This window comes from Leuresthes tenuis, unplaced genomic scaffold (assembly GCF_036924035.1).
Source record: "Leuresthes tenuis unplaced genomic scaffold, fLeuTen1.0.hap1 SCAF_2, whole genome shotgun sequence".
Lineage (NCBI taxonomy): Eukaryota > Metazoa > Chordata > Actinopteri > Atheriniformes > Atherinopsidae > Leuresthes > Leuresthes tenuis.
This window is the reverse complement of record NW_027325356.1, coordinates 1,180,001-1,206,638: the sequence shown is the minus strand read 5'-3', so window position 1 is coordinate 1,206,638 and position 26,638 is coordinate 1,180,001. Positions and strand designations below refer to the sequence as shown.

The 26,638-nt window shown below is 42.6% G+C and overlaps 1 protein-coding gene across 1 annotated transcript in view; it reads left to right on the top strand.

The window, feature by feature from the left end:
- Window positions 1-419: 419 nt before the first annotated feature.
- Window positions 420-26,638, top strand: part of LOC140302306 (uncharacterized) — a 42,084-nt gene continuing 15,865 nt past the window's right edge. Inside the window, exons 1-22 of the mRNA XM_072381140.1 lie at window positions 420-456; window positions 703-797; window positions 1,180-1,243; window positions 1,301-2,160; window positions 2,225-2,289; window positions 2,365-2,502; window positions 2,694-2,735; window positions 9,943-10,198; window positions 10,550-10,595; window positions 10,791-11,024; window positions 11,170-11,241; window positions 15,811-15,937; window positions 19,024-19,107; window positions 19,182-19,330; window positions 21,934-22,167; window positions 22,819-23,027; window positions 23,117-23,167; window positions 23,257-23,343; window positions 23,441-23,505; window positions 24,492-24,614; window positions 24,837-24,978; window positions 25,061-25,220. Of these exons, the coding sequence (XP_072237241.1) occupies window positions 420-456; window positions 703-797; window positions 1,180-1,243; window positions 1,301-2,160; window positions 2,225-2,289; window positions 2,365-2,502; window positions 2,694-2,735; window positions 9,943-10,198; window positions 10,550-10,595; window positions 10,791-11,024; window positions 11,170-11,241; window positions 15,811-15,937; window positions 19,024-19,107; window positions 19,182-19,330; window positions 21,934-22,167; window positions 22,819-23,027; window positions 23,117-23,167; window positions 23,257-23,343; window positions 23,441-23,505; window positions 24,492-24,614; window positions 24,837-24,978; window positions 25,061-25,220 (3,340 nt within the window). The remainder of the gene's footprint in view (window positions 457-702; window positions 798-1,179; window positions 1,244-1,300; window positions 2,161-2,224; window positions 2,290-2,364; window positions 2,503-2,693; window positions 2,736-9,942; window positions 10,199-10,549; window positions 10,596-10,790; window positions 11,025-11,169; window positions 11,242-15,810; window positions 15,938-19,023; window positions 19,108-19,181; window positions 19,331-21,933; window positions 22,168-22,818; window positions 23,028-23,116; window positions 23,168-23,256; window positions 23,344-23,440; window positions 23,506-24,491; window positions 24,615-24,836; window positions 24,979-25,060; window positions 25,221-26,638) is intronic.

The window sequence follows — 26,638 nt, the reverse complement described above, 5'->3', positions numbered from 1 at the left end:
TCTTTGTGTTGCCTTTCCCCCGATATAAACACATCCGGCTCTTCTAAACACATTTAGTTGCAACAGCTGTAACATGAAGCACCATTTACATAAATTACAGCATCATCTGCAGACATTTGTCTGTTCCAGTGAGAACACAAAGATGGAAGATCGGTAATATTCAAAGTAAATGATAGTGGACCGAGGACCGATCCCTGTGGGACACCCGTAGAGAATCGCATCACAGCTGATTCATGATTCTGTGGACGAACTGAGATCGATTTGATAAATAGGATTCTATCCGTTGAATAATTAAAGCTAGATGACTGAGATGAAAGAACTTTAAGGTTAGCTGTGTGAAATGCTTCCTGAAGGTAAATAAATACAACAACACCACCTCTGTCCAACAAAGATTTGGGTGATGAACCTGTTTAGATGTGATGGAGCTCAACGTCTGTCTGCTGGTGGTCCAAATAAGTAAAGTTTAATTAAGATTTAATTAAGCTTCCTTCTGGAGCAGCTCACCATAGAACCATTCTGATGATGTTCTTTACAGTTACAGATATTAAAATTGCAGATGTAAATTACAAGGTTCCCGACAGATTTCTGGTTGTAAACACACGAATGATGAGATCATTTGAGTGTTTTACTCAGGGTTTTTAGTTGGAGCCACCACATGTACAGATAATCACCAGCCATGCTTCTCCTGCCATGTGGCTTCAGTCTGCATCGTACAGAAGACAGACCTGGTGCTCGAGGACATGGAGGAGGTCAAGGAGGCCGAGCCGGAGGTGAACGAGGAGCCGTCGAAAAAGGAGGTGAGTCTGCTGCAAAAACAGCTGAAGGAGGCAGCTTCTGGAAAGTTTTCTGCTCTGAGCCTCAGATCTCAGCTCTGTTTCACCTGATCTTAATGTGACAGAAACTAAAGAACTGATCACTTCAGGAAAAACACCAAAACTCAGCCTCATGCAGGGTGAGGAAGTCCAAACTGTGAGAACATCTGGAACAGAGTCTCAGCTGAAGTCTGATCACAGAGAGAAGCTGAACCCTGTAAATCAGTTTCACTCTGTGCTGCTTTAATGGCCGTCTGTGAAGGACAGAAACGCTTTAAACAGATCATTGGACTCCAGCTAAAGCCGCTGTGGAACTATCAGTTAATCTGGCCCGGTTCTGTCAGAGATTCTGTTCTGATGCCCTCAGAGCGGCGCCGTGACGAGGAAACAAACCGTTATTCTGATTATTTCCTTCCTTCTGCTGACTGCAGGTTTGTGTTTTTAACCCTGATGTCAGCTGATTATATGAAGCAGCTGCTGGGTGTCAGACGCTGACCTGCTGTCTCTGACATGTTGCTACTGCTGGGAGAACTGGGAGAACTGGGAGAACTGGGAGGACTGGGAGGACTGGGAGAACTGGGAGGACTGGGAGAACTGGGAGAACCGGGAGAACTGGGAGAACTGGGAGGACTGGGAGGACTGGGAGAACTGGGAGGACTGGGAGAACTGGGAGAACCGGGAGAACTGGGAGAACTGGGGAACTGGGAGAACTGGGAGAACTGGGGAACTGGGAAGGCTGGGAGAACTGGGACAACTGGGGGAACTGGGAGGACTGGGAGGACTGGGAGAACCGGGAGAACTGGGGGAACTGGGAGGACTGGGAGAACTGGGGGAACTGGGAGAACTGGGAGAACCGGGAGAACTGGGAGAACTGGGGGAACTGGGAGAACTGGGGGAACTGGGAGAACCGGGAGAACTGGGAGAACCGGGAGAACTGGGGAACTGGGAGAACCGGGGAAAACGGGGGAACTGGGAGAACCGGGGGAACTGGGAGAACTGGGAGAACCGGGAGAACTGGGGGAACTGGGAGAACTGGGAGAACTGGGACAACTGGGGAAACTGGGGAAACCGGGAGAACTGGGGGAACTGGGGAAACCGGGAGAACTGGGGGAACTGGGAGAACTGGGAAGGCTGGGAGAACTGGGAGAACCGGGGAAACTGGGGGAACTGGGACAACTGGGGGAACTGGGAAGGCTGGGAGAACTGGGGGAACTGGGACAACTGGGGGAACCGGGGAAACTGGGGGAACTGGGAGAACTGGGACAACTGGGAGAACTGGGAGAACTGGGACAACTGGGAGAACCGGGGGAACTGGGAGAACTGGGAAGGCTGTCAGACTGAGCTGCCTGTTTGGGATAAATAAAGTTCCCTGAAGTCTCCCGGTGGTTTCAGATGTGATGTGATTGTTTCAGACCAGCGAGGTGGGCAGCATCAAGAAGGAGGCTGGAGAGGTCGTCCTCGCCCACACGGAGGAAAGGTTAGCTGTTCGCCTCCCCGTCCTCCCCTCTGTTCCTTACACTCAGTGTTTCAGAGTATCTTCTCCTCCTGACAGAATGCAGAAGGAGCGACTGGAGGCCGCCCGTGTAGCCGAGGAAATGGCCATGAAGGCAGCGGAGGAGGCCGTCCGACAGCTGGAGGTGGAGCATTCGGCTAAGATCGTCATAGAAACGCTGCCAGAGTCCAATGAGCAGTGAGTCAAATTAACACACCAACAAACTTAGCTCAAAGACTGTATCTCAGAGGATGTCGGTACACAACCGCAAAGGTGGAAGTGGTTCCTGAAAGAAATGATCTGATGCAGTGAACTCAGTAAACCAACAGCTCCAAGTTCTCAGAGAAACTTTGAAGATCTTGTTCTGACTTCCTGTCGACTCTCAACAGACTTCCCAACATCCTGGAGGAGGAAAACGAGGACGACCCAGAGTAAGTCTGAAGCCCAGAGCGCCGCCCTGCGGCTGTGCTAACCGCTAAGAGCTGAACATCACTAGCATGTTCACGGTGGAGCCGCTCCCTCCTCATAGCCTTTGTGTGGGTTTTAAGTTCAGGTCCTTTAACTGTTTATGATGACAGCTGATGTCTCCGGGCTTTGATTCGATTGAAGTTTTCTTGTGTCGGTACACAGATCCATTTACCCGATAAGGGCCTGTTTTTCCCCAGTTTTTATGGAGGTTTTCCCTGATCTGCCATAAAGCTGTTTGCATGATTATGGCATCGCTTCCCTTAGATTTAAAGCACTGTGTGCTTCTAAACTTCCTCGTCACTGAGCAGCCTCACAGCAAACTGAGCTTCTTTAGTTTTATGGCAGCTTTCAGCTCCTCTGCTCGACTCTGATGCCGCCGCCTTCACAACTGATTGTTTTGTGACTTGAAGAGCTGTATGGAGGACTGAAACTGTCATAATCAGAAACAAATACTCACATCTATAAATGGCTAAATAAATATGTTTATATAATTATGATCCGGTTACATTCCTCAGCGGTGGGGAGGCTAACAGGTTAGCTTAACTTCGTTCAGAGCAGCGGCCGAAATGCGTCACGTCTAATTTGTATCATGAAGCAATTACAAAGCAAAACATTATTAAATGGGCTTGAGGCAATAAATAGGGAATAGGGAAAAATAGGAGAAAAATGAAGAAAAGGTAAAACTATAAATAAATAAATGACAAAAATCAGAATATTATAACGAAAGAAATTATTTTGAGGGAGAAAATAATTAAATACAACGTAAAGGAAAAACTACAGGAATAAATACAGGAATAACATGTACACAAAGACAGAAATTAAGAATATTTAAAACTAGAAAGTTTAACTGAGTGATAAAGTAAGTAAATATAAAGGCAGGTGAAAATCATTATTTCATAAATAAATTTTTTACTTGATTTAGTAGCATTAATCATCAATAAACTTATTTATTCAGCCATTATATATATTTTTATTCATTTAGGATTGTGGTAGTTTCAGTCATCCATGGATAAACTCTCATTTGTCTTCATCTGTGCAACATCCAGGCTGAAAAACCTGCAGGAGGACAGTGAAGACAGCACAGAGAATAAAAGTCCTGAGGAAGATAAAGTGAAGGAGGAAGAGTAAGTTCAGCCATGATAACATAAAGGCTTGAACCTGCCGTGAAACTCCTGTAGACTTCCTGGAGAAACTAAGATGTCCTTTTGGCCTTTAGAAGAAGCTGAAATCCCTTCGGTTCCTGGCTGAAATCTGTTCTTAATGAAAATCCCAAAGTTGGGATGCTTTACTCTGTTGATGAATACACCTACAGAGCTGGTTTTAACTCAGAGAGACAAACATCAGCTGGTTTTAACTCAGAGAGACAAACATCAGCTGGTTTTAACTCAGAGAGACCAACATCAGCTGGTTTTAACTCAGAGAGACAAACATCAGCTGGTTTTAACTCAGAGAGACAAACATCAGCTGGTTTTAACTCAGAGAGACAAACATCAGCTGGTTTTAACTCAGAGAGACAAACATCAGCTGGTTTTAACTCAGAGAGACAAACATCAGCTGGTTTTAACTCAGAGAGACAAACATCAGCTGGTTTTAACTCAGAGAGACAAACATCAGCTGGTTTTAACTCAGAGAGACAAACATCAGCTGGTTTTAACCCAGAGAGACAAACATCAGCTGGTTTTAACTCAGAGAGACAAACATCAGCTGGTTTTAACCCAGAGAGACAAACATCAGCTGGTTTTAACTCAGAGAGACAAACATCAGCTGGTTTTAACTCAGAGAGACAAACATCAGCTGGTTTTAACTCAGAGAGACAAACATCAGCTGGTTTTAACTCATAGAGACAAACATCAGCTGGTTTTAACTCAGAGAGACAAACATCAGCTGGTTTTAACTCAGAGAGACAAACTTCAGCTGGTTTTAACTCAGAGAGACAAACATCGGCTGGTTTTAACTCATAGAGACAAACATCAGCTGGTTTTAACTCAGAGAGACAAACATCAGCTGGTTTTAACTCAGAGAGACAAACATCAGCTGGTTTTAACTCAGAGAGACAAACATCAGCTGGTTTTAACTCATAGAGACAAACATCAGCTGGTTTTAACCCAGAGAGACAAACATCAGCTGGTTTTAACTCATAGAGACAAACATCAGCTGGTTTTAACTCAGAGAGACAAACTTCAGCTGGTTTTAACTCAGAGAGACAAACATCGGCTGGTTTTAACTCATAGAGACAAACATCAGCTGGTTTTAACTCAGAGAGACAAACATCAGCTGGTTTTAACTCAGAGAGACAAACATCAGCTGGTTTTAACTCAGAGAGACAAACATCAGCTGGTTTTAACTCATAGAGACAAACATCAGCTGGTTTTAACCCAGAGAGACAAACATCAGCTGGTTTTAACTCATAGAGACAAACATCAGCTGGTTTTAACTCAGAGAGACAAACATCAGCTGGTTTTAACTCAGAGAGACAAACATCAGCTGGTTTTAACTCATAGAGACAAACATCAGCTGGTTTTAACCCAGAGAGACAAACATCAGCTGGTTTTAACTCATAGAGACAAACATCAGCTGGTTTTAACTCAGAGAGACAAACATCAGCTGGTTTTAACTCAGAGAGACAAACATCAGCTGGTTTTAACTCAGAGAGACAAACATCAGCTGGTTTTAACTCAGAGAGACAAACATCAGCTGGTTTTAACTCAGAGAGACAAACATCGGCTGGTTTTAACCCAGAGAGACAAACATCATCTGGTTTTAACTCAGAGAGACAAACATCAGCTGGTTTTAACTCAGAGAGACAAACATCAGCTGGTTTTAACTCAGAGAGACAAACATCAGCTGGTTTTAACTCAGAGAGACAAACATCGGCTGGTTTTAACTCATAGAGACAAACATCAGCTGGTTTTAACTCAGAGAGACAAACATCAGCTGGTTTTAACTCAGAGAGACAAACATCAGCTGGTTTTAACCCAGAGAGACAAACATCAGCTGGTTTTAACTCAGAGAGACAAACATCAGCTGGTTTTAACTCAGAGAGACAAACATCAGCTGGTTTTAACTCAGAGAGACAAACATCGGCTGGTTTTAACCCAGAGAGACAAACATCAGCTGGTTTTAACTCAGAGAGACAAACATCAGCTGGTTTTAACTCAGAGAGACAAACATCAGCTGGTTTTAACTCAGAGAGATAAACATCAGCTGGTTTTAACTCAGAGAGACAAACATCAGCTGGTTTTAACTCATAGAGACAAACATCAGCTGGTTTTAACTCAGAGAGACAAACATCAGCTGGTTTTAACTCATAGAGACAAACATCAGCTGGTTTTAACTCAGAGAGACAAACATCGGCTTTTATTCACTCAATTCCTGGGTAGTTCCTGCCTTTTCAAAGGATACTTTGGATCAGAATGACTTCAGCAAAGATATAACGGCTGCCATCATGATGTTTTAAAGGTTACCCTGTAATATGGCAACATTAATCAAGCTTCTGTTAACCAATGTTTCCATCGATGGTTTAAGGTGAATAAACCCAGCTGTGTGGTGTCACCACAGGGGGCGCTATAGGCTAAACTGTTAGTGATTGTAATTCAGTAGAAGAAGTAGCTGCTTCAACAGGAAACAAACCTGAAGGAGGAAAAAACAACAACTGTGGTGGAATCCACAGTAGGAAAATGGAGAGAGCTCTTCTTCAGGAATTGCTTTAATATCTGGAATATTATATCATATCTGGGAATATCTGAAATATTATATCATATCTGGGAATATCTGGAATATTATATCATATCTGGGAATATCTGGAATATAATATCATGTCTGGGAATATCTGGAATATTATATCATATCTGGGAATATCTGGAATATTATATCATATCTGGGAATATCTGGAATATTATATCATATCTGGAATATTATATCATGTCTGGGAATATCTGGAATATTATATCATATCTGGGAATATCTGGAATATTATATCATATCTGGGAATATCTGGAATATTATATCATATCTGGGAAGTTTATTGTTCAGACCTGGAAGAGCTGCCGAGTCATTTTAATTTCTGCGTGTCAGACGATATTCACAGAGTTGTTTCTATTTATCCTTTATCCTGATGAGCATAAAACTCCTTAAAAACAGACCAAAACCTTCCAGAAGCTGAACCCGGCCGGTGGCTCACAGTCTCACAGTGGGATGGCACCATATGACGTCTGTCAGTATGAACCGTGTGCAGGAGATCATTAACAGGTCCAGAACACACTGGGGGACATGTATCTCCTGTTTGTGTATCTGAATCATGTCAGGGCGGGGTCATAAATGAGAAGCTAATGGAGGTTATTCTGTTTCCATAAGTAGCCTCTGATCTCGTTACCGATTCGCAGACACTCATTAGTCTCCTGTTTGTGGCTGTAATTCAGTATAAGTTGTCTTGTTGGGAATCAAACATGAAAAAACAGCTGTGTTGGACTGATATCTGATAGTCAGACAGTGTGAAATGAGAAGCCAACCATTTATTCATCTAACACAGCAACCCATTGGGACACATACTGGCTCTGCTAGCTATTAGCACGCCATGGCTATCGACTGGCATGAGGAGGCTCGGTTGGTCAGCTGCTGTCTGTGCCAGTGGATAAGCAGGCTTTTGCTAACACAAGTGAAAACACCTCAAACACGGGAGCCATAATCAGGCTAACCTGGCTCATATGTGGTCTCTTCTGGGTATCCGACAGAAACCAGGGCCACTGAAAGGCCTCGTTGCAGTTGTGTTGTTGCTAACGTTAGCTTGGGACCAGGGCGCGCTACAGTTCAAAATAGTTTCTTTATGCTGCTTTTCTCAGTCTCCGATAATCAAACATGACATTTTGTCTTATTCTTCCTTTAACCTTTCGTCTGTGAATTAGGGCAAAGCTAAAAAGTCAGGGTGGAATTTTTACTTTCGCCTGAACATATCTGAGAAAATCCTATTTGTTGGTAATTTTGAACCAGCAGGTTGGGAATTCAGTATGATTGAAGGTAAACATACAGAAGTTACAGCAGCTCAAATATTAAACATCCCTCTGAGCTCAGTTTGTAATGAAAATATGGTTCTTCCTTTTTTTCATTGATTATTTAAGAAATTATGGTTGAATGATTTAATTTTGAACCATGCAAGGGGAGAAACTCAAAAAGTGTTGCTACTGTTCTCTCAGTCAGGTGGAAAATGTATTTACAAAAACAAGATGGAAAGGTTTATAAAGTGATATTTAGGCTGCTCAAAGCATCCAGCCTGGGAAGCATTTTTCTGTATGTAATACCGGATTATGTTTAACCTGTTATATGTTTTTTTATGAGTCACTATCTTTACATCTGAGAGGCGAAAACATACTGTAGACTATAAAAAAAATGTAACTAACTTAAGGTACCTTAACATATATCTAACTGCCAGCTGGGGGCGACTCCTGTGGTTGCAAAAAAGATGTCTGTTTGTGTAGAAGTCTGAGAAAATGACTCCAGTTTGAAGGTCCCAAAGTTATGCTCTTAAGGTGACATATTCAGTAAAAATCCTTCTTCCTGTTCCTGGGAGCAGATATCAGGGTGTCTGAAGTCACCCTGAAGTGAAAGATGAACATTATTGTTCCCACATTACTTTGTTAGCTGAAGCTTTCTAGCTGAACGGTTCTGTTCTGTAACTCAGACAACCTGCAGCTGTGTTTAAGGTGTGTTTCCAACACAACACCGGTCCTCTCCTCACTCTCGCTGTGCTAACGTTACATTATCGGCATGTTTCTGATAAAGATGGAGGTCTCCAGGTACAACTGTTTAATGAGGTTAATATATCCAAAATGTTTAAACGCAGTAATTAACGGTTCACATGCATTACTGCGAGTTACGCTGTGCACATCTCCGGCTTGGTCCATTACTGCTGATGAGAAAGCATTGTTTGCTAGCATCTGCTGCTAACTTACAGCTAACTGCTAACTCACAGCTAACTGCTAACTTACTGCTAACTCACAGCTGACTGCTAACTCACAGCTGACTGCTAACTCACAGCTAACTGCTAACTTACATCTAATGGCTAACTTACAGCTAACTGCTAACTTACAGATAACTGCTAACTTACATCTAATGGCTAACTTACAGCTAACTGCTAACTTACAGATAGCTGCTAACTTACAGATAGCTGCTAACTTACAGCTAGCTGCTAACTTACAGCTAACTGCTAACTTACAGCTAACTCCTGACTTACAGATAACTGCTAACTTACAGCTAGCTGCTAACTTACAGCTAGCTGCTAACTTACAGCTAACTGCTAACTTACAGCTAACGGCTAACTTACAGCTAACTGCTAACTTACATCTAATGGCTAACTTACAGCTAACTGCTAACTTACAGATAACTGCTAACTTACAGCTAGCTGCTAACTTACAGCTAACTGCTAACTTACATCTAATGGCTAACTTACAGCTAACTGCTAACTTACAGATAGCTGCTAACTTACAGCTAGCTGCTAACTTACAGCTAACTGCTAACTTACAGCTAACGGCTAACTTACAGCTAACTGCTAACTTACAGCTAACTGCTAACTTACAGCTAACTGCTGACTTACAGCTAGCTGCTAACTCACAGCTACCTGCTAACTTACAGCTAACTGCTAACCTGTTTCCCTCTGGGATCAGTAACTATCTGTATCTACAGAGCTGGAGTGTTTCTGACTGCAGGAACAGCTTCATTCTGTCTGTGTTTCTGCATTAAATCACAGCAGCTGTCCAGATGTTGATGAGGTAACGCAGGTAAACACACCTGAACTCTCCTCAGCAGCATGACAGCGTGTCCTCAGACAGACAGAAACTGACCCTTCACCAACATCCTGCTGCAGCCTGGATGCTTGAACCTTTGACTCTGGTTCAAACTGATTTATTTCCACGGTTCTATTGGAGTCACTTTCTGATCGTAAACCTTCTTTCTCTGCAAGTTGAAGGGAGAGTTAGAGTCGCTGCTTACCTCATCAGAGGGGGGGATTGAGCCCTCGCTCAGTCTTTGCCCCAAAACTTTGAGACAACAAATTGTTGCTCTCCATGAAGTTACCGGAGGTCTGTGAAGTCATTTCTCCTCCTCCTGAACCCAGGAAGCCCATCTGTGGAAGCCTTTCAGGAAGTTTCACTCTTTCTGACGCCTGCCCTTCTTCACCAGGTGCCTGTTAGACATCTGTCCAGCTGAGGATGAAGCCGAGGCCCCGGTTCCACAGGACAAGGCTCAGCTCAGTGCATCTCAGCTGGCAGAGGAAGTCACGCCATCATCAACACAAGCTGAGCCAGCATCTGAGGGGAGAGACCTGGAGAGTCCAGTCACCCAGCAGCCAGAACCAGAGCCTGAAGAGGCCCTGCAGGTGAAGCCCAAACACATGGTTACCATGGATACTGGGGTTGAAGATGATCCTGAGCAGACAGTTAGAGATCGAGTCTTCGGCTGTCAGTTACATGTTAACTCTCTCTGAAAGCTTTTTTATTCTCCTTTAACTGCATTTAACGCTTTTAGTATTTTTACCGCTTTTAAGCATTTGTATTGTTGAATCCATTACTTTTTAAAGAAGTCTTTCTCGTTGGTTTTATTGGGTGTTTCTCTTTGTTTCTGCGTTCTTTAATCCGTTTCTGCTCATAAACTTTAGTTTTCTTGGTTGTTCTGTACAGTATTTGGTCAGCTGGGCTTGTTTTAAATGTGAACCCATTTGATTAGATCATGTTGCTCTTCATCATTATTAGGTGGTGAGTTTATTTCTTCTTCTTCTTCTTCTTCTCAGACCGACTCAGTAGCAGCATCTGCAGAAGAAGAAGCCGGATCTGGAGGTGAGAGCTGAACAGCCATTTTCACTCAAAGGAGCGATAAAAATCTTTGTTTCAAACGTCTTGTAGTTCAGAATTAGTGTTTTCAGCTCCACGTGTGTTATTGAAGTGAGTTTCTTTACTTAGTTGTTAAAGTTTATGAGCTAGCTGGTGGCCCCTGTAAAGGTCTCATGCTGTCACTGATGTTTCTCCGTCCAGTTCCTGACATTTGCGCCCCGATAAAGAGCTTTCTGCTTCAGTTCCCGCTGGCAGCTGAGTGTTTGGAGAGCTGCAGGAAGCTGATGCATGACCACAACCTCACCCTTCCCACGCTGGCCGTGCCGGCCCCGCCTCCAGAGCTGGCTCAGCTGGCCCAGGAGCTGTCGCAGCTCCAGCAGCAGGCGCGCCAACACTGCATGAGCATCACCAGCCGCTTCACGCACCTCTTCTCCAGCTCCCAGCCTCCTGAGCAGCCTTCGCCGCTTTGACCTGCTGCAGACCCTTAGACAAACCTTATAGACACCTGATTTTGAGTAGCCTGAAACCTTTGAAGTGCCAAACAAAGCAAACTCAGCCTCCTGAACACGACCCTGTGCAGCGCTGATCCGCTTCACCGCCTGCGGCATGCAGGAGGTGGATGTTTGTGCCGTTACGGGCTTCTTCCTTTGCTGTGCGTAGGCCTCCTCGCTTCATGTGGGCTGGAGGAACATCTCCTTTACAGTTCAGGTGGACGGACCCTGCAAACACTCATTTACACTTTCTCTGGTCTACTCCATTCATCACAAATTTATCAGATATTAAACATGGAAGGTTCTCGCTCTTCCATTCTGTGGCTCCTGGTAGTGGTTCTGATTTATTGCATCGGTAATTTTATCAAAATGCTCTAAGTAATGAGTTAAGACGAGCTGGAGTTCATCCATCACAGAAGACCCAGAAATCATGACAACTGCCAATAGAAGGAATGCAAATCTGTGCCTGTATCTATGCTGACACGCCCGCCGCGGGGTTAAGCATTCAGCGCCAGTTTGGGATTATAACATGGGAATAATGCTTTAAATCAAAGGCTGTTGGTCTGAGCAGTGACCTGCTGAAGCGTCAGTGGACCCTGGACATTCACATCAGGACAGACTTTCTGCTTCCTGACGGTTTTATGTGCACAAAGCAGAGCCTGGACATGTGGTCGTGCTTCAAAGAGGGATTTGTCTGTGAAATGAAGGTGAAAGAACCACGATAGATGCTCACAGATCTGTTCTGTGGTGTAAGAATAGCGCTCATCATGATTTTTACCAAAGAATCGAACATGCAGACTAGGCCGTCATAGTTAACGCGTTAATCGCGATGCGGTTAATTGAAAAAGTAACGCGTTAATCTAGTCTTCTACCTCTTCAGTTTTAAGACCACATTGTTGTGGCGTTTTGTGTGTTTTTGAAATAGATGTGGATGCACTTTTTTATTTGAAAGAAGAAATAAAAGATAAAAGACATTTTCCTTTGTGTTTATTTGATTCTCGCTCTATATTTTTAATATAGAGGTTAATCGTGAGTTAACTGTGGAAGAAAACGTAAATGAATCGTTTGACAGGCCTCAGACAGACACACAGCGTTCACTATAATGTGTTTTCTGTGTTTTTGTGCTGGTCAAACAGTCCGTTGTCATCGTGCTAATTCATTTTAATAACTCAGCGGCTGTAACCTGAGTCCAGTGATGTCTGATCACATCATGCATTCCCTCTATTGACTGTTCAGTGCATAAAACGTCAGAAAATAGTAAAAATCGTGGTGTTGTTTTTATTTAAATGTAAATTTTTTGGGTTTGAGCAACTCTGAAAAACCAAGATATATTCAGTGCACTGTTAAAGAAAACAGTACCTTTGAATTTTAGAGCATTCAGGCTTGAAATTGACGGCTGATTAATAATCAACTAATTGTTTCATCCCAGATTGCTTGTCGGTTTCTTGGTGTTTTGGAAAATCTCTCATTTACACGATTACAGATCCAACCAAAGTATCTGAAACCCATCAACTCTTTACAGACTTAACATTTAAGGTGACATATGATGGAAAAATCCATTTTTGCTCTTTGGAGCACATATTATGGTGTTTGAAGTCACCAGAAAAACTGCCCAAAAACAGTTTTAACAGCTTAGCTAATGAAGATGACGTACACCAACTTCTAAGGAGTTACTGCTGCTCCTTTCTGAAAGATGAACATTATTGTTCCCACATTACTTTGTTAGCTGAAGCTAACGCTAACAGCTTAGCTAATGAAGATGACGTACACCAACTTCTAAGGAGTTACTGCTGCTCCTTCCTGAAAGATGAACATTATTGTTCCCACATTACTTTGTTAGCTGAAGCTAACGCTAACAGCTTAGCTAATGAAGATGACGTACACCAACTCCTAAGGAGTTACTGCTGCTCCTTTCTGAAAGATGAACATTATTGTTCCCACATTACTTTGTTAGCTGAAGCTTTCTAGCTGAACGGTTCCGTTCTGTAACTCAGACAACCTGCAGCTGTGTTTAAGGTGTGTTTCCAACACAACACCGGTCCTCTCCTCACTCTCGCTGTGCTAACGTTACATTATCGGCATGTTTCTGATAAAGATGGAGGTCTCCAGGTACAACTGTTTAATGAGGTTAATATATCCAAAATGTTTAAACGCAGTAATTAACGGTTCACATGCATTATTACGAGTTACGCTGTGCACATCTCCGGCTTGGTCCATTACTGTTGATGAGAAAGCATTGTTTGCTAGCATCTGCTGCTAACTTACAGCTAACTGCTAACTTACAGCTAACTGCTAACTTACAGCTAACGGCTAACTTACAGCTAACTGCTAACTTACAGATAACTGCTAACTTACTGCTAACTGCTAACTTTGATGTCTGACCGGCTGCTTCCTGCTGAGGGTTTGTTACACTGACAGTGACGAGTGTAGCTGGAGAAAAACATTTCTTCACCTGAAGGTGTGATAAGAGAAACTGTAAAACTCTGCAGGAAACATTAAACTGATTTAATCAAATGTAACGTCAGTCATAACAAGCTTTCAGTTTGGTTTCAGTCAGATTACGTCAGTCTCAACACGTTTACCGGTTATCATGGTGAAGAAGAGGGTTAAAAGAGAAACATCCACCTCAAACCTGTAGGCTCAAGCCTTACAGGAAAGAAACAACAAAACAGAAAACACATTGTTCGAAATGTTTCCATCTTTTATGTTTTGTTTTCTGAAATCTGTGGAAAACAGGTTTCTGTTCATCTGAGAAGCAAATCTGAAACAATCTTTTGAAAAAGCATCAACAAAACAATATGAATCTGAAACGTTTCCATCGATGGTTTGAAGTGAATAAACTCAGCTCTGTAGAGTCACCAGAGGGGGCGCTGCAGGCTGCGCTGTTAGCGGCTCTAAATCAGTAGAAGAAGTCGCTGTTCCAAAAGGAAACAAACCTGGAGGAGGAAAAAACAACAACTGTGGTGGACATCCACAGGAGGAAAATGATCAGAGCTCTTCTTCAGGAATTGCTTTAAACTCTGGGAATATCTGAGATATTTTATCATATCTCAGATATTTTATCATATCTGAGATATTCTGTCATATCTGAGATATTTTGTCATATCTGTGATATTCTGTCACTGAGTTCATTGTTTGTCTCAGAGCAGAAACAGCTGCTGAGTCACATCATTTTAACCAGGTTCACAGAGTTGTTTCTGAGCATCAATTCTTCTTAAAAACAGACAAAAACCTTCTCAGAAGAGAATAAAAGTTTTGAACGTTTGTTGGGATTTTAATAAAGTTTTTCTCTGACTTTCCTCAGTCACATCCTTCGATGTTCACTGTGATGCAGTTGTGTGTTTTGTCCACTGTTGTTGCTTTTTTCACCTCCAGGCCACCGTAGACCACAGGATTTGTTGCACATCATATGGAGGAACTTTATATCTAAAGTTATGAATAATCTTTTTGATTGTTGCCACATACAAGTTCTTATTTGCATTTCTTTGTTATCCTGTGAAAAAACGACCGAAAGGTTGATGAGATTTCTGACATACGTGTTGTGATGATGAGCTGCCTTCGTCGCTCTGACTGATAATAAGCAGGTGGTGTGTTCAGCGTCGGTTACAGCTTCCTGACAGTGAAAACATCCTCGGATCAGATGTTCATCTGTGCTCGTAGAGCTCGTTACAAACTGACTTTTCCAGTTTTGAAACTTCAAATTGTTGTTTTTACTGATTTTGTGCTCAGATCATAAAAGTCTTAAAGTCATTTCAACCTGCTGCTCGTCACTGAGAATATTTCAGCTTCCTTTGCAGGTACAGATGTTCATCGTAGTTAAAGGTAATGTGTGACCAGCAGCTTCTGATGTAAAACCTCAGTCTGCAGCAGCTCTTTTTCCTTCTTTAGTTTCAATAACTTCAGACATTTATCCAGACTAGCAAACTCTATATTATTAGGATATTTTTGATAGAATCTCCAAAGTTACTGAAGAATAATAAAAATAAAAAAAACGGAACTTTTATGAAGACTTTATGTAGAGACTTTGAGAAACACAGTTCTAAAAATATGCTGGAAACAGAGCTGCTGTGCTGCCTCTGGTGTTGGAAGAGATGAACGTATCAGACAAAAGTGGAAGATTACCAGGAAATGTGTCGTAAGCTCAGTGTGAGGCGAAGCTCTCCAACATGTCAGCAGAGAGCAGAGAAAGGTGGGCTGTTTTAAACCTGAATCCATTTAGCAAACATCCGAGCAGCAGAAACTGCCTGCAGACTGGTGGAAGAACCTTTACAGGATGTCAGATATGTGCATTTCTTCTGTTTTCCTTTCTTTGTTCAGAACTTTTATTCTTCTAGTTCTTTGCATTTATTTCTAAGTTTCAGAATTCTGAGCAGGACTTGATCTGGAAGACATTTAGAATAAAAACTGTATTACATGGAAATTCAGCTCATTAAATACAGATCTTCAGTTCAAGTTCTATTTTTATTTAAATACAAATCTTCTATTTTCTTTTGGTCGGTTTTCAGTGAATTTTAAAAGTAAATTCTGAATATCTTTGACTTTTCCACATTTCTTGTGAAGACACGTTTAAGTGCTGCGATAAAGTCTGAATATAACAGCTGCGGTGCAACAGTTGTTCTGGTTCTGGTGGAGCTGCAGTGGATTTGATTGGATTGGGATTACTATGAATTGGACTGTTTTTGTTGTGATTTGACGCTTTATAAATAAAACTGAATTGAATTGAATTAAAGGTTTGGCTGAAGCGCCGCTGCTGAAGGTGGAGGACGTGGATCAGGACGTGGACCGCAGACGCCAACTGAATATCCCGAAAATTATCACAACCACAGAACCCAAAATTCTGATGGTCCCAGAGTTCAGGTAACATACTTTATCAGGCCTGAAGGGGGCGCTGTAAAGCCCATTCACTGAACAAATGTCCTGATTTTCACAGTTTAAAAACAAGCCAACAAAATTTCATATTTATACCTCTGCATGTCTTCATTTAACCATATTTTATAAATAATCGAGTTTCTCTGGTGATAATGAAGCTAAATCATCTGTGAAATACAGTGAAAGTTAATCAGAACATAAAATAAATATCATCATGTCCTCATCAGTACTTAAATCTCAAAAATTCCAACTAATGAACAACAACACGAGACATATTACACTGTCATCATTTATTGAACAAAAACTAAGAATAAAGAGGGTAAGAAGCAGCCAGGAGCTGCTGATCAATGCTCTGATTAACTGATCAATGCTCTGATTAACTGATCAATGCTCTGATTAACTGATCAATGCTCTGATTAACTGATCAATGCTCTGATTAACTGATCAATGCTCTGATTCACTGATCCTCAGTCAGTGTGAGCAGCTCTATAAAAGCAGGAGTTCTGTCAGTTTAACACGATGCCAAGGAGGAAAGACACCAGCAATGATCTCAGAGAAGCAGCTGCTGCTGCCCATCAGTCTGGGAAGGGTTATAAGGCCATTTCCAGACTATCTGGAGGTCCATCATTCTACAGAGAGAAAGATTATTCACAAGTGGAAAACATTCAGGACAGCTGTCAATCTTCCCAGGAGTGGACGTCCCAGCAAGGTCACCCCAAGGTGAAGAAGCCCAGAGCTACATCTCAGACTCTACAGGCCTCAGTTAGCATGCTAAAGGTTAAAGGTCACCCCAAGGTGAAGAAGCCCAGAGCTACATCTCAGACTCTACAGGCCTCAGTTAGCATGTTAAAGGTTAAAGGTCACCCCAAGGTGAAAAAGCCCAGAGCTACATCTCAGACTCTACAGGCCTCAGTTAGCATGTTAAAGGTTAAAGGTCACCCCAAGGTGAAAAAGCCCAGAGCTACATCTCAGACTCTACAGGCCTCAGTTAGCATGTTAAAGGTTAAAGGTCACCCCAAGGTGAAAAAGCCCAGAGCTACATCTCAGACTCTACAGGCCTCAGTTAGCATGTTAAAGGTCAAAGGTCACCCCAAGGTGAAGAAGCCCAGAGCTACATCTCAGACTCTCCGGGCCTCAGTTAGCATGTTAAAGGTTAAAGGTCACCCCAAGGTGAAGAAGCCCAGAGCTACATCTCAGACTCTACAGGCCTCAGTTAGCATGTTAAAGGTTAAAGGTCACCCCAAGGTGAAGAAGCCCAGAGCTACATCTCAGACTCTACAGGCCTCAGTTAGCATGTTAAAGGTTAAAGGTCACCCCAAGGTGAAGAAGCCCAGAGCTACATCTCAGACTCTACAGGCCTCAGTTAGCATGCTAAAGGTTAAAGGTCACCCCAAGGTGAAGAAGCCCAGAGCTACATCTCAGACTCTACGGGCCTCAGTTAGCATGTTAAAGGTCAAAGGTCACCCCAAGGGGAAAAAGCCCAGAGCTACATCTCAGACTCTACAGGCCTCAGTTAGCATGTTAAAGGTTAAAGGTCACCCCAAGGTGAAGAAGCCCAGAGCTACATCTCAGACTCTACAGGCCTCAGTTAGCATGTTAAAGGTTAAAGGTCACCCCAAGGTGAAAAAGCCCAGAGCTACATCTCAGACTCTACAGGCCTCAGTTAACATGCTAAAGGTTAAAGGTCACCCCAAGGTGAAGAAGCCCAGAGCTACATCTCAGACTCTACAGGCCTCAGTTAGCATGTTAAAGGTTAAAGGTCATACATCTCAGACTCTACAGGCCTCAGTTAGCATGCTAAAGGTTAAAGGTCATACATCTCAGACTCTACAGGCCTCAGTTAGCATGCTAAAGGTTAAAGGTCACCCCAAGGTGAAAAAGCCCAGAGCTACATCTCAGACTCTACAGGCCTCAGTTAGCATGTTAAAGGTTAAAGGTCATACATCTCAGACTCTACAGGCCTCAGTTAGCATGCTAAAGGTTAAAGGTCATACATCTCAGACTCTACAGGCCTCAGTTAGCATGCTAAAGGTTAAAGGTCATACATCTCAGACTCTACAGGCCTCAGTTAGCATGTTAAAGGTTAAAGGTCATGACAGCACAGTTAGAAAAAGGCTGAACAAGGATGGCTTGTTTGGAAGGGCTGCAGGAGAAAGCCTCTTCTCTCTAAAAAGAACATGGCAGCACAGCTTAGGTTTGCAAAGCTGCATCTGAACAAAGCTCAAGACTTCTGGAACAATGTCCTTTGGACAGACCAGAGCAAAGTGGAGATGTTTGGTCCTAATGCACAGCAGCACGTTTGGAGGAAACCAAACACAGCATATCAGCACAAACACCTCATACCAGCTGTCAAGCACGGTGGTGGAGGGCTGATGATCTGGGCTGGTTCTGCAGCCACAGGACCTGGGCACCTTGCAGTCATTGAGTCCACCATGAACTCCTCTGGATACCAAAGTATTCTAGAGTCAGATGTGAGGCCATCTGTCCCACAGCTAAAGCTGGGCTGAAACTGGCTCATCAACAGGACAAAGATCCCAAACACAGCAGCAGATCTACAGCAGAATGTGGGAAAAAGAAAAGAATCAAGGTGTTGCAACGGTCCAGTCAGAGTCCAGACCTCAGCCTGACTGAAATGCTGTGGTGGGACCTTAAGAGAGCTGTGCAGAAACCAAAGCTGCAAACCTCAATGAGCTGAAGCAGCGCTGGAGAGAAGAGGGCCGAGATTCCTCCAGAACCAGGAGAGAGACTGATAACGTCCCACAGGAAACCATCACTGCAGCTCACTGCTGCTGAAGCTGCTGGATCAGGGGTTCACTTAGTTTTACACTCACTGCTGCTGAAGCTGCTGGATCAGGGGCTCTTTTGAAGTGGTCTGATTTGGTGTAGATGAAAAAAACAACAACAGTGAATTCTCCATCTTTGAGTCCAGTCCAGGTGTTACTCTGCCCCAGCTGACAGACAATCTAACGTCTAACTTCCTTTCACGTTTATTCCAACTCAAATTCTCTCAGTCGTCGCCTTCTTTGTGATCAGGAAATGTTTTAGTTCACCTGTTCTTGTCCTCGTGTCTGCAGCAATGTAGGTGATCAAGACGAGGAAGACGAGGAGTTGCTGAAGGTCGGTGAGAAGACCGGAGACCTGCTGACTGCAGATGATGAGTGAGCACCCACACAGTCTGAGCTTCCTCCATCCGGCTTTGCCCCGTGTTCATCTTCCTGTCGTCCTCCTGCAGGATGCGACCTCTGTCCGCCGCCAGCGTCGGCAGCTTTGTGATCCAGGACCGGCTGAACGAGCTCGTCAAGCTCTTTAGAGGTCGGACAGAACGGCAGAAGGACCGGCTGGCAGACCCGGATGAATCTGAGGAGGAGAGTCCAACAGCCTGTGGGTATCCAGACCCAGTTATTAACTGATGTGTAATCTGGTCCCTTTGAATCCTTTTTATTTAAAGCTTAAAGCTAGTTCTTGTTATCCTTTATAAGCCCATGCTTATATTACACTTTACACCTCCGTTATACAGATTCAGGAAGTTGCATCGGGGCAAAAAGCTCAAGCTGCCTTCAGCTGTTTAAAGACTTAGATTTTTATTTGAATCATTTTAAATGTTTGTTCCCAGTCTGGCTTAAAGGACAGAGGTCAGAGAACTTGTGTCCCGAGGTGGAAATTACTCATGTAGTTGGAAAAAGGTTAGATTTCAAGTCACCATCGTATGATCTGTAGCCTCTTTCACATATTAGCTGAACCTTATCGGGAGAAAAATACGTTTTTGTTGACCTGCCGCTGTTTCTCCTCATGATTTACACATGATTTACACATGATTTACACATGATTTACACATGATTTACACATGATTTACACATGACTTACACATGATTTACACATGATTTAAACATGATTTATACATGATTTACACATGATTTATACATGATTTACACATGATTTATACATGATTTACACATGATTTACACATGATTTACACATGATTTACACATGATTTATACATGATTTACACATGATTTACACATGATTTACACATGATTTACACATGATTTACACATGATTTACACATGATTTACACATGATTTACACATGATTTACACATGATTTATACATGATTTACACATGATTTACACATGATTTACACATGATTTACACATGATTTACACATGATTTACACATGATTTACACATGATTTATACATGATTTACACATGATTTACACATGATTTACACATGATTTACACATGATTTACACATAATTTACACATGATTTATACGTGATTTACACATGATTTATACATGATTTACACATGATTTACACATGATTTACACATGATTTACACATGATTTACACATGATTTACACATGATTTAAACATGATTTACACATGATTTACACATGATTTACACATGATTTACACATGATTTATACATGATTTACACATGATTTACACATGATTTACACATGATTTAAACATGATTTACACATGATTTATACATGATTTACACATGATTTACACATGATTTACACATGATTTACACATGATTTAAACATGATTTACACATGATTTACACATGATTTACACATGATTTACACATGATTTATACATGATTTACACATGATTTACACATGATTTACACATGATTTACACATGATTTAAACATGATTTACACATGATTTACACATGATTTACACATGATTTACACATGATTTAAACATGATTTACACATGATTTATACATGATTTACACATGATTTACACATGATTTACACATGATTTACACATGATTTACACATGATTTACACATAATTTACACATGATTTACACATGATTTATACATGATTTAAACATGATTTACACATGATTTACACATGATTTACACATGATTTACACATGATTTACACATGATTTACACATGATTTATACATGATTTACACATGATTTACACATGATTTACACATGATTTATACATGATTTAAACATGATTTACACATGATTTACACATGATTTACACATGATTTACACATGATTTAAACATGATTTATACATGATTTATACATGATTTACACATGATTTAAACATGATTTACACATGATTTATACAGTATTTACACATGATTTACACATGATTTACACATGATTTATATATGATTTACACATGATTTACACATGATTTAAACATGCCAAGCAGAGGCGGCTCAGCCCCACATCACTGTGTGCTTACGCAGGTCAGACTGCCATCAGCTGACTGACGATAGTTGGTTAGAGTGGTTCCTCTATGCCAGCTGATGCATATATGAAGCACATATGAGGCAGAATCATTCCAAACACAACAAGATGCGTAACAAAGAGGAATGAAAGACGCTTTTGGTTTTACTTGTTCCCAAAATCTGAGTTCAGTTTGACCCACAAAGACCCAACATGCATGTAAATGGAAACACTGGCTGGAAATGAACCTGAATAATCTTAAATTCTCCTAAGAGAATGAGGAACAACACAAGGTCCCCTTATTCATGAGATGACTTAAAACCATCCATTTTCTGGGACCGGGTTGTGGAAGAGACCCTCAGACCTCCTCGCCACCTCCTTCAAGTCTTCCAGGGTGACACAGATGCGTTCCCAAACAATTCAGTTTATATATTTTTAAGTCCTAGGTCTTCACAGAGGCCTGAGGCCATCCTGATCAGATGCCCAAACCAAAATCACAGCAAGCACCACAGTCAGCTGCAGCCCCCCCACCCCTACCCAAACTGCACGACCTGTAGCAAAGGGCCAATACCCCACATTCAGAGAACCGCTCACAGGATACCTAAAGCCTTCTTCGGGTTATCAAAACTCATGAAAACTGGCTGAATAACCCCCCAAACACCGTCCTGAGTCCTTAATTCCTCTCATTCTGCAGATCAGGGCTCTGTTGTCTGGTTGATTGAATGTTTGGTTGAACACATTAGTGTGAAATGCCCTAAAATGTCTGTTCTGTCCTCTGCAGCCCCTAAAAAAGCTCCACCAGCCGCTCCTCCTCCTCCACCTCCTCCAGAGGAGGAGAAGAAGGATGACACAGCGGCAGTGGTGGAGGAAGAGGAGGAGGAAGAAGAAGAGCTCCAGTTGGAACTTTTTGGGTATCCAGTCAAAATTCCTAAACTCCCCAAATTACCCCCAATGCCAGACTGGCTGCGAGCCATCCTGAGCTACCGCTTCCCGGACAGCATCGACCCATTCACAGGTGAGAGCTGCTGCATCACATGACCCATTTATTTAGAGTCTGAAAGAAATATTTAACATGTTTATGTTCATGTTCATGTTCATGTTCATGTTCATGTTCATGTTCATGTTCATGTTCATGTTCATGTTCATGTTTATGTTTATGTTTATGTTTATGTTTATGTTCATGTTCATGTTTATGTTTATTTTTATGTTTATGTTTATGTTTATGTTTATTTTTATGTTTATGTTTATGTTCATGTTCATGTTCATGTTCATGTTCATGTTCATGTTTATGTTTATGTTTATGTTCATGTTTATGTTTATGTTTATGTATTTAGCAGACGCTTTTATCCAAAGCGACTTACAAATGTCTCACACAAGACACTCATCTTCATGACATTCCGGCACTAAATTGATATTCTCCAGAAAAAAGTTATTAAAAAGTTGATTTGGTCGGAGTTACTTGGTAGAAAAAATGAAATAATTAAAACAGAAGACCAGGAAGTTGCATATTTTTGGGTCTTTGGAGGCTTTTCCGTGAGTTTCCTGATTCTACGCTGTTGCAGGTGATAAAAGAGGAAATGGCTGCAGAGTTCCTGCAGCTTCCAGATACCCCTCACAGGTAATTTCCTGCTTTTTGTCACACATGCTGCGTTTTCTGCCTCCGCAGATCTGATCTACGTGATCTGGCTGTTCTTCGTGGTGGCGGCGTGGAACTGGAACGTGTGGTTGATCCCGGTCCGCTGGGCGTTCCCCTACCAAACACCGGAGAACATCCACCTGTGGCTGCTGGCCGACTACACCTGCGACTTCATCTACATCGCAGACATCCTCATCATGCAGCCCAGGCTGCAGTTCGTCCGCGGCGGAGACATCGTGGTCAGCAGACGGAAAGAAACATCTCAGATTCTTCAGATTTTATCGGCTCAGAAGCAACATCTTTAACGTGGAATGTTCTTCTTTTTCAGTGCAATAAAAAAGACATGAGGGAAAATTACATGACCACCGAGAGGTTCAAGGTGAGCGCGAACGTACATTTTTAAGGCTTTAGATATGTTCTCCTTCCACATTGATCATCAGTCTGTGTGTTTTCTGTGTGGTTCCTCAGATGGACGTCATCAGTCTGTTTCCCATGGAGATATTTTACTTTTTCACCGGCGTTAACTCGCTGCTTAGATTCCCTCGTCTGCTGAAGGTGAGAATGTCCCCAGCTTCATTCATCAAAGGTTCATTCACATGCAGCAGCTCCAGGCTTCCAGGACAGATCACTGACTGTTGCTTCTCTCTCTCAGTACATGGTTTTCTTTGAGTTCAACGACAGGATGGAGGCTGTGATGAAGAAGGCGTACATCTACAGGTGAGGAAGGGTACTGCTAAGGGCTCAAAACATCAGTTATGAGATGTACTTTATCAGTTCCCTGAATGAAATGAGCTGTTCGATAGAGCATTTAAAGAGATTTCAGCCTGAGGAAATCCAACCCGTACATCAGAGCAGCACGGAGCAGTTTCTCTGCATCACTCTGAGACAGGATGTTCCTGATTCCAGCAGCTTTGTACACTTTTTACAGCAACGCCTCATCCTTCCCTGATAAAATACTTCAGGCCTCGACAGTAAAAGTAATAAAAATAAAACTTACAGGCTGAAAAACCTGCTGACTGAAAGTTTAGGAACATGAAGCAAGAACAAGGTTTAGAATAACTTTCCAAAGTGACATTTACAGCTGATTTAGTTTCAGAGATTTCTACACCTTCAAAAAGCTCAGTGGAGCTGCAGCATGACGAGGCTCTAAGCCAGGACCAGTTTACCAATCAGAAACATGGATCCATGCAGGATTTTTACAGTGTGAAACACAGCACTGTGTCACACTGAATGAGTGTTTCAGTCCTTTCTCCAAAGTCTGAGGAAATGATTTGCATATATCATAAAACTGAGGAGGGGCCTGATAACCGAAGGCTCCTCTGAGCTCACAGCTGATACGGACAGATGGATTTCCACAGAGCTGACCCAAAACGAGCTGTGCATCTTTTTACTGATAAGTCCTCAAATAAATTGATCACCAAATTTGACCCTGATACATAGAGACACCTTTCTGTTTGGAGGAAACTTCTAAACCTAGATCCAGATGTTTGCTATGAGTTATAACCCTGGAGTACTTTAACGCTGTCAGGATCGTATATTAAAGCCTGCCGTGATGAGCAGCTGAACATCCCATCATCTGCTGAGCCTAAACCTAAACTGAGCTGAGCCCTAAACACCAGAACAAATGAATGAATCCTTGGGAAATGCCACATGTAATTACTCCCTATGTGTGCTTTGATTTATCCGGAGGTTTGTTGTTTCAGGGTGATCCGGACCTCCACCTACCTGCTGTACTCTCTGCACATCAACGCCTGTCTCTTCTACTGGGGCTCCGACTACGAAGGACTGGGATCCACCAAGTGGGTCTACAATGGAAAAGGCAACGCGTAAGAGCTGGTCATCGCTTTCAGAACCCGATGCAGACCTAAATGGTTTCTGCACAGAACACAGCAGTGACTCATTTTCAGTTTTAGTGAAAGAAAAAAGGTTCATTCAACGGATTTAAAGAAAATAAATAAACCAGGATGCTTTTTGTTTGTTAGTTTTATGGTTTCCAAAGCTAAAAGCTCCTTTTTCCCCTTTAAAGACGATTTATGTTGTTTCCACAGCTACATTCGCTGCTACTACTTTGCCGTAAAAACTCTGATCACCATCGGGGGGCTGCCGGACCCGACCACCGTCTTTGAGATCTGCTTCCAGCTCATCAACTACTTCGTTGGTGTCTTTGCTTTCTCCATCATGATTGGTCAGGTCAGTCCTCAGGTTCTGGTTCCGTTCGGTTCAGAATAAAGTCCGGCTCTGCTCCCGGGTTTTGATGACTTCTTTGTCTCAGATGAGGGACGTTGTTGGAGCAGCGACAGCAGGAGAGAACTACTACCGGGCCTGCATGGACAGTACCGTCAAGTATATGAACTCTTACAACATCCCTCGAGATGTCCAGAATCGGATCAAGACCTGGTACGACTACACCTGGAAGATCCAGGGCATGCTGGGTAAGGAACGGGAGAGAGTTGTTCTGTTTTCTTCCAGCTGATTTGGTTTGATGATTCTGGTCATTTAAACTTTCATTTATAAAAGGTCAAATGTCATCTCAGGGCACTTCAAAGATACGTTCCAATTCATTCCATTCTGAATGAATGGGAGCTCCCCCAGCAGGCTGGGCCTATAGCAGCAGAACTATGGGATGTTTCAGGCTCCCCTGAGCCATCCCTAACTATAAGCTTTATCAGAAAGGAAAGTTTCAGCCTGATCTTAAAGGTAGAGAGGGTGTCTGCTTCCTGAAGCCAAACTGGCAGCTGGTTCCACAGAGAGGGGCCTGATAACTGAAGGCTCTGCCTCCCATTCTGCTTTTAGGGGCCTGATAACTGAAGGCTCTGCCTCCCATTCTGCTTTTAGGGGCCTGATAACTGAAGGCTCTGCCTCCCATTCTGCTTTTAGGGGCCTGATAACTGAAGGCTCTGCCTCCCATTCTGCTTTTAGGGGCCTGATAACTGAAGGCTCTGCCTCCCATTCTGCTTTTAGGGGCCTGATAACTGAAGGCTCTGCCTCCCATTCTGCTTTTAGGGGCCTGATAACTGAAGGCTCTGCCTCCCATTCTGCTTTTAGGGGCCTGATAACTGAAGGCTCTGCCTCTCATTCTGCTTTTAGGGGCCTGATAACTGAAGGCTCTGCCTCCCATTCTGCTTTTAGGGGCCTGATAACTGAAGGCTCTGCCTCCCATTCTGCTTTTAGGGGCCTGATAACTGAAGGCTCTGCCTCCCATTCTGCTTTTAGGGGCCTGATAACTGAAGGCTCTACCTCCCATTCTGCTTTTAGGGGCCTGATAACTGAAGGCTCTGCCTCCCATTCTGCTTTTAGGGGCCTGATAACTGAAGGCTCTGCCTCCCATTCTGCTTTTAGGGGCCTGATAACTGAAGGCTCTGCCTCCCATTCTGCTTTTAGGGGCCTGATAACTGAAGGCTCTGCCTCCCATTCTGCTTTTAGAAACTCTGGGAACCACAAGGAAACCTGCAGCCTGAGAGCAAAGTGCTCTGTTGGGGAAATATCCAACTGTGAGATCTTTAAGATGTGATGGAGCTCGGTCATTAAGAGCTTTATATGTGAGGAGAAGAACCTTAAATTCTATTCTGAATCTAACAGGGAGCCAAAGAAGAGAAGCTAAAACTGGAGAAACAGGATCTCTGCTGTTAGATCTCATCAGAACTCTGGCTGCAGGGTTTTGGATCAGCTGGAGGCTTTTCAGAGAATCTGTGGGACAGAACAATAATAAGGAATTACAGTAGTTCAGTCCTGAAGGAACAGATGCATGGAGCAGCTTCTCTGCATCACCCTGAGACAGGATGGTCCTGATTTTAATGATATTACGAAGGTGAAAGAAGGCAGAAACCTGTTTTATATGTGGGTCAGAGGA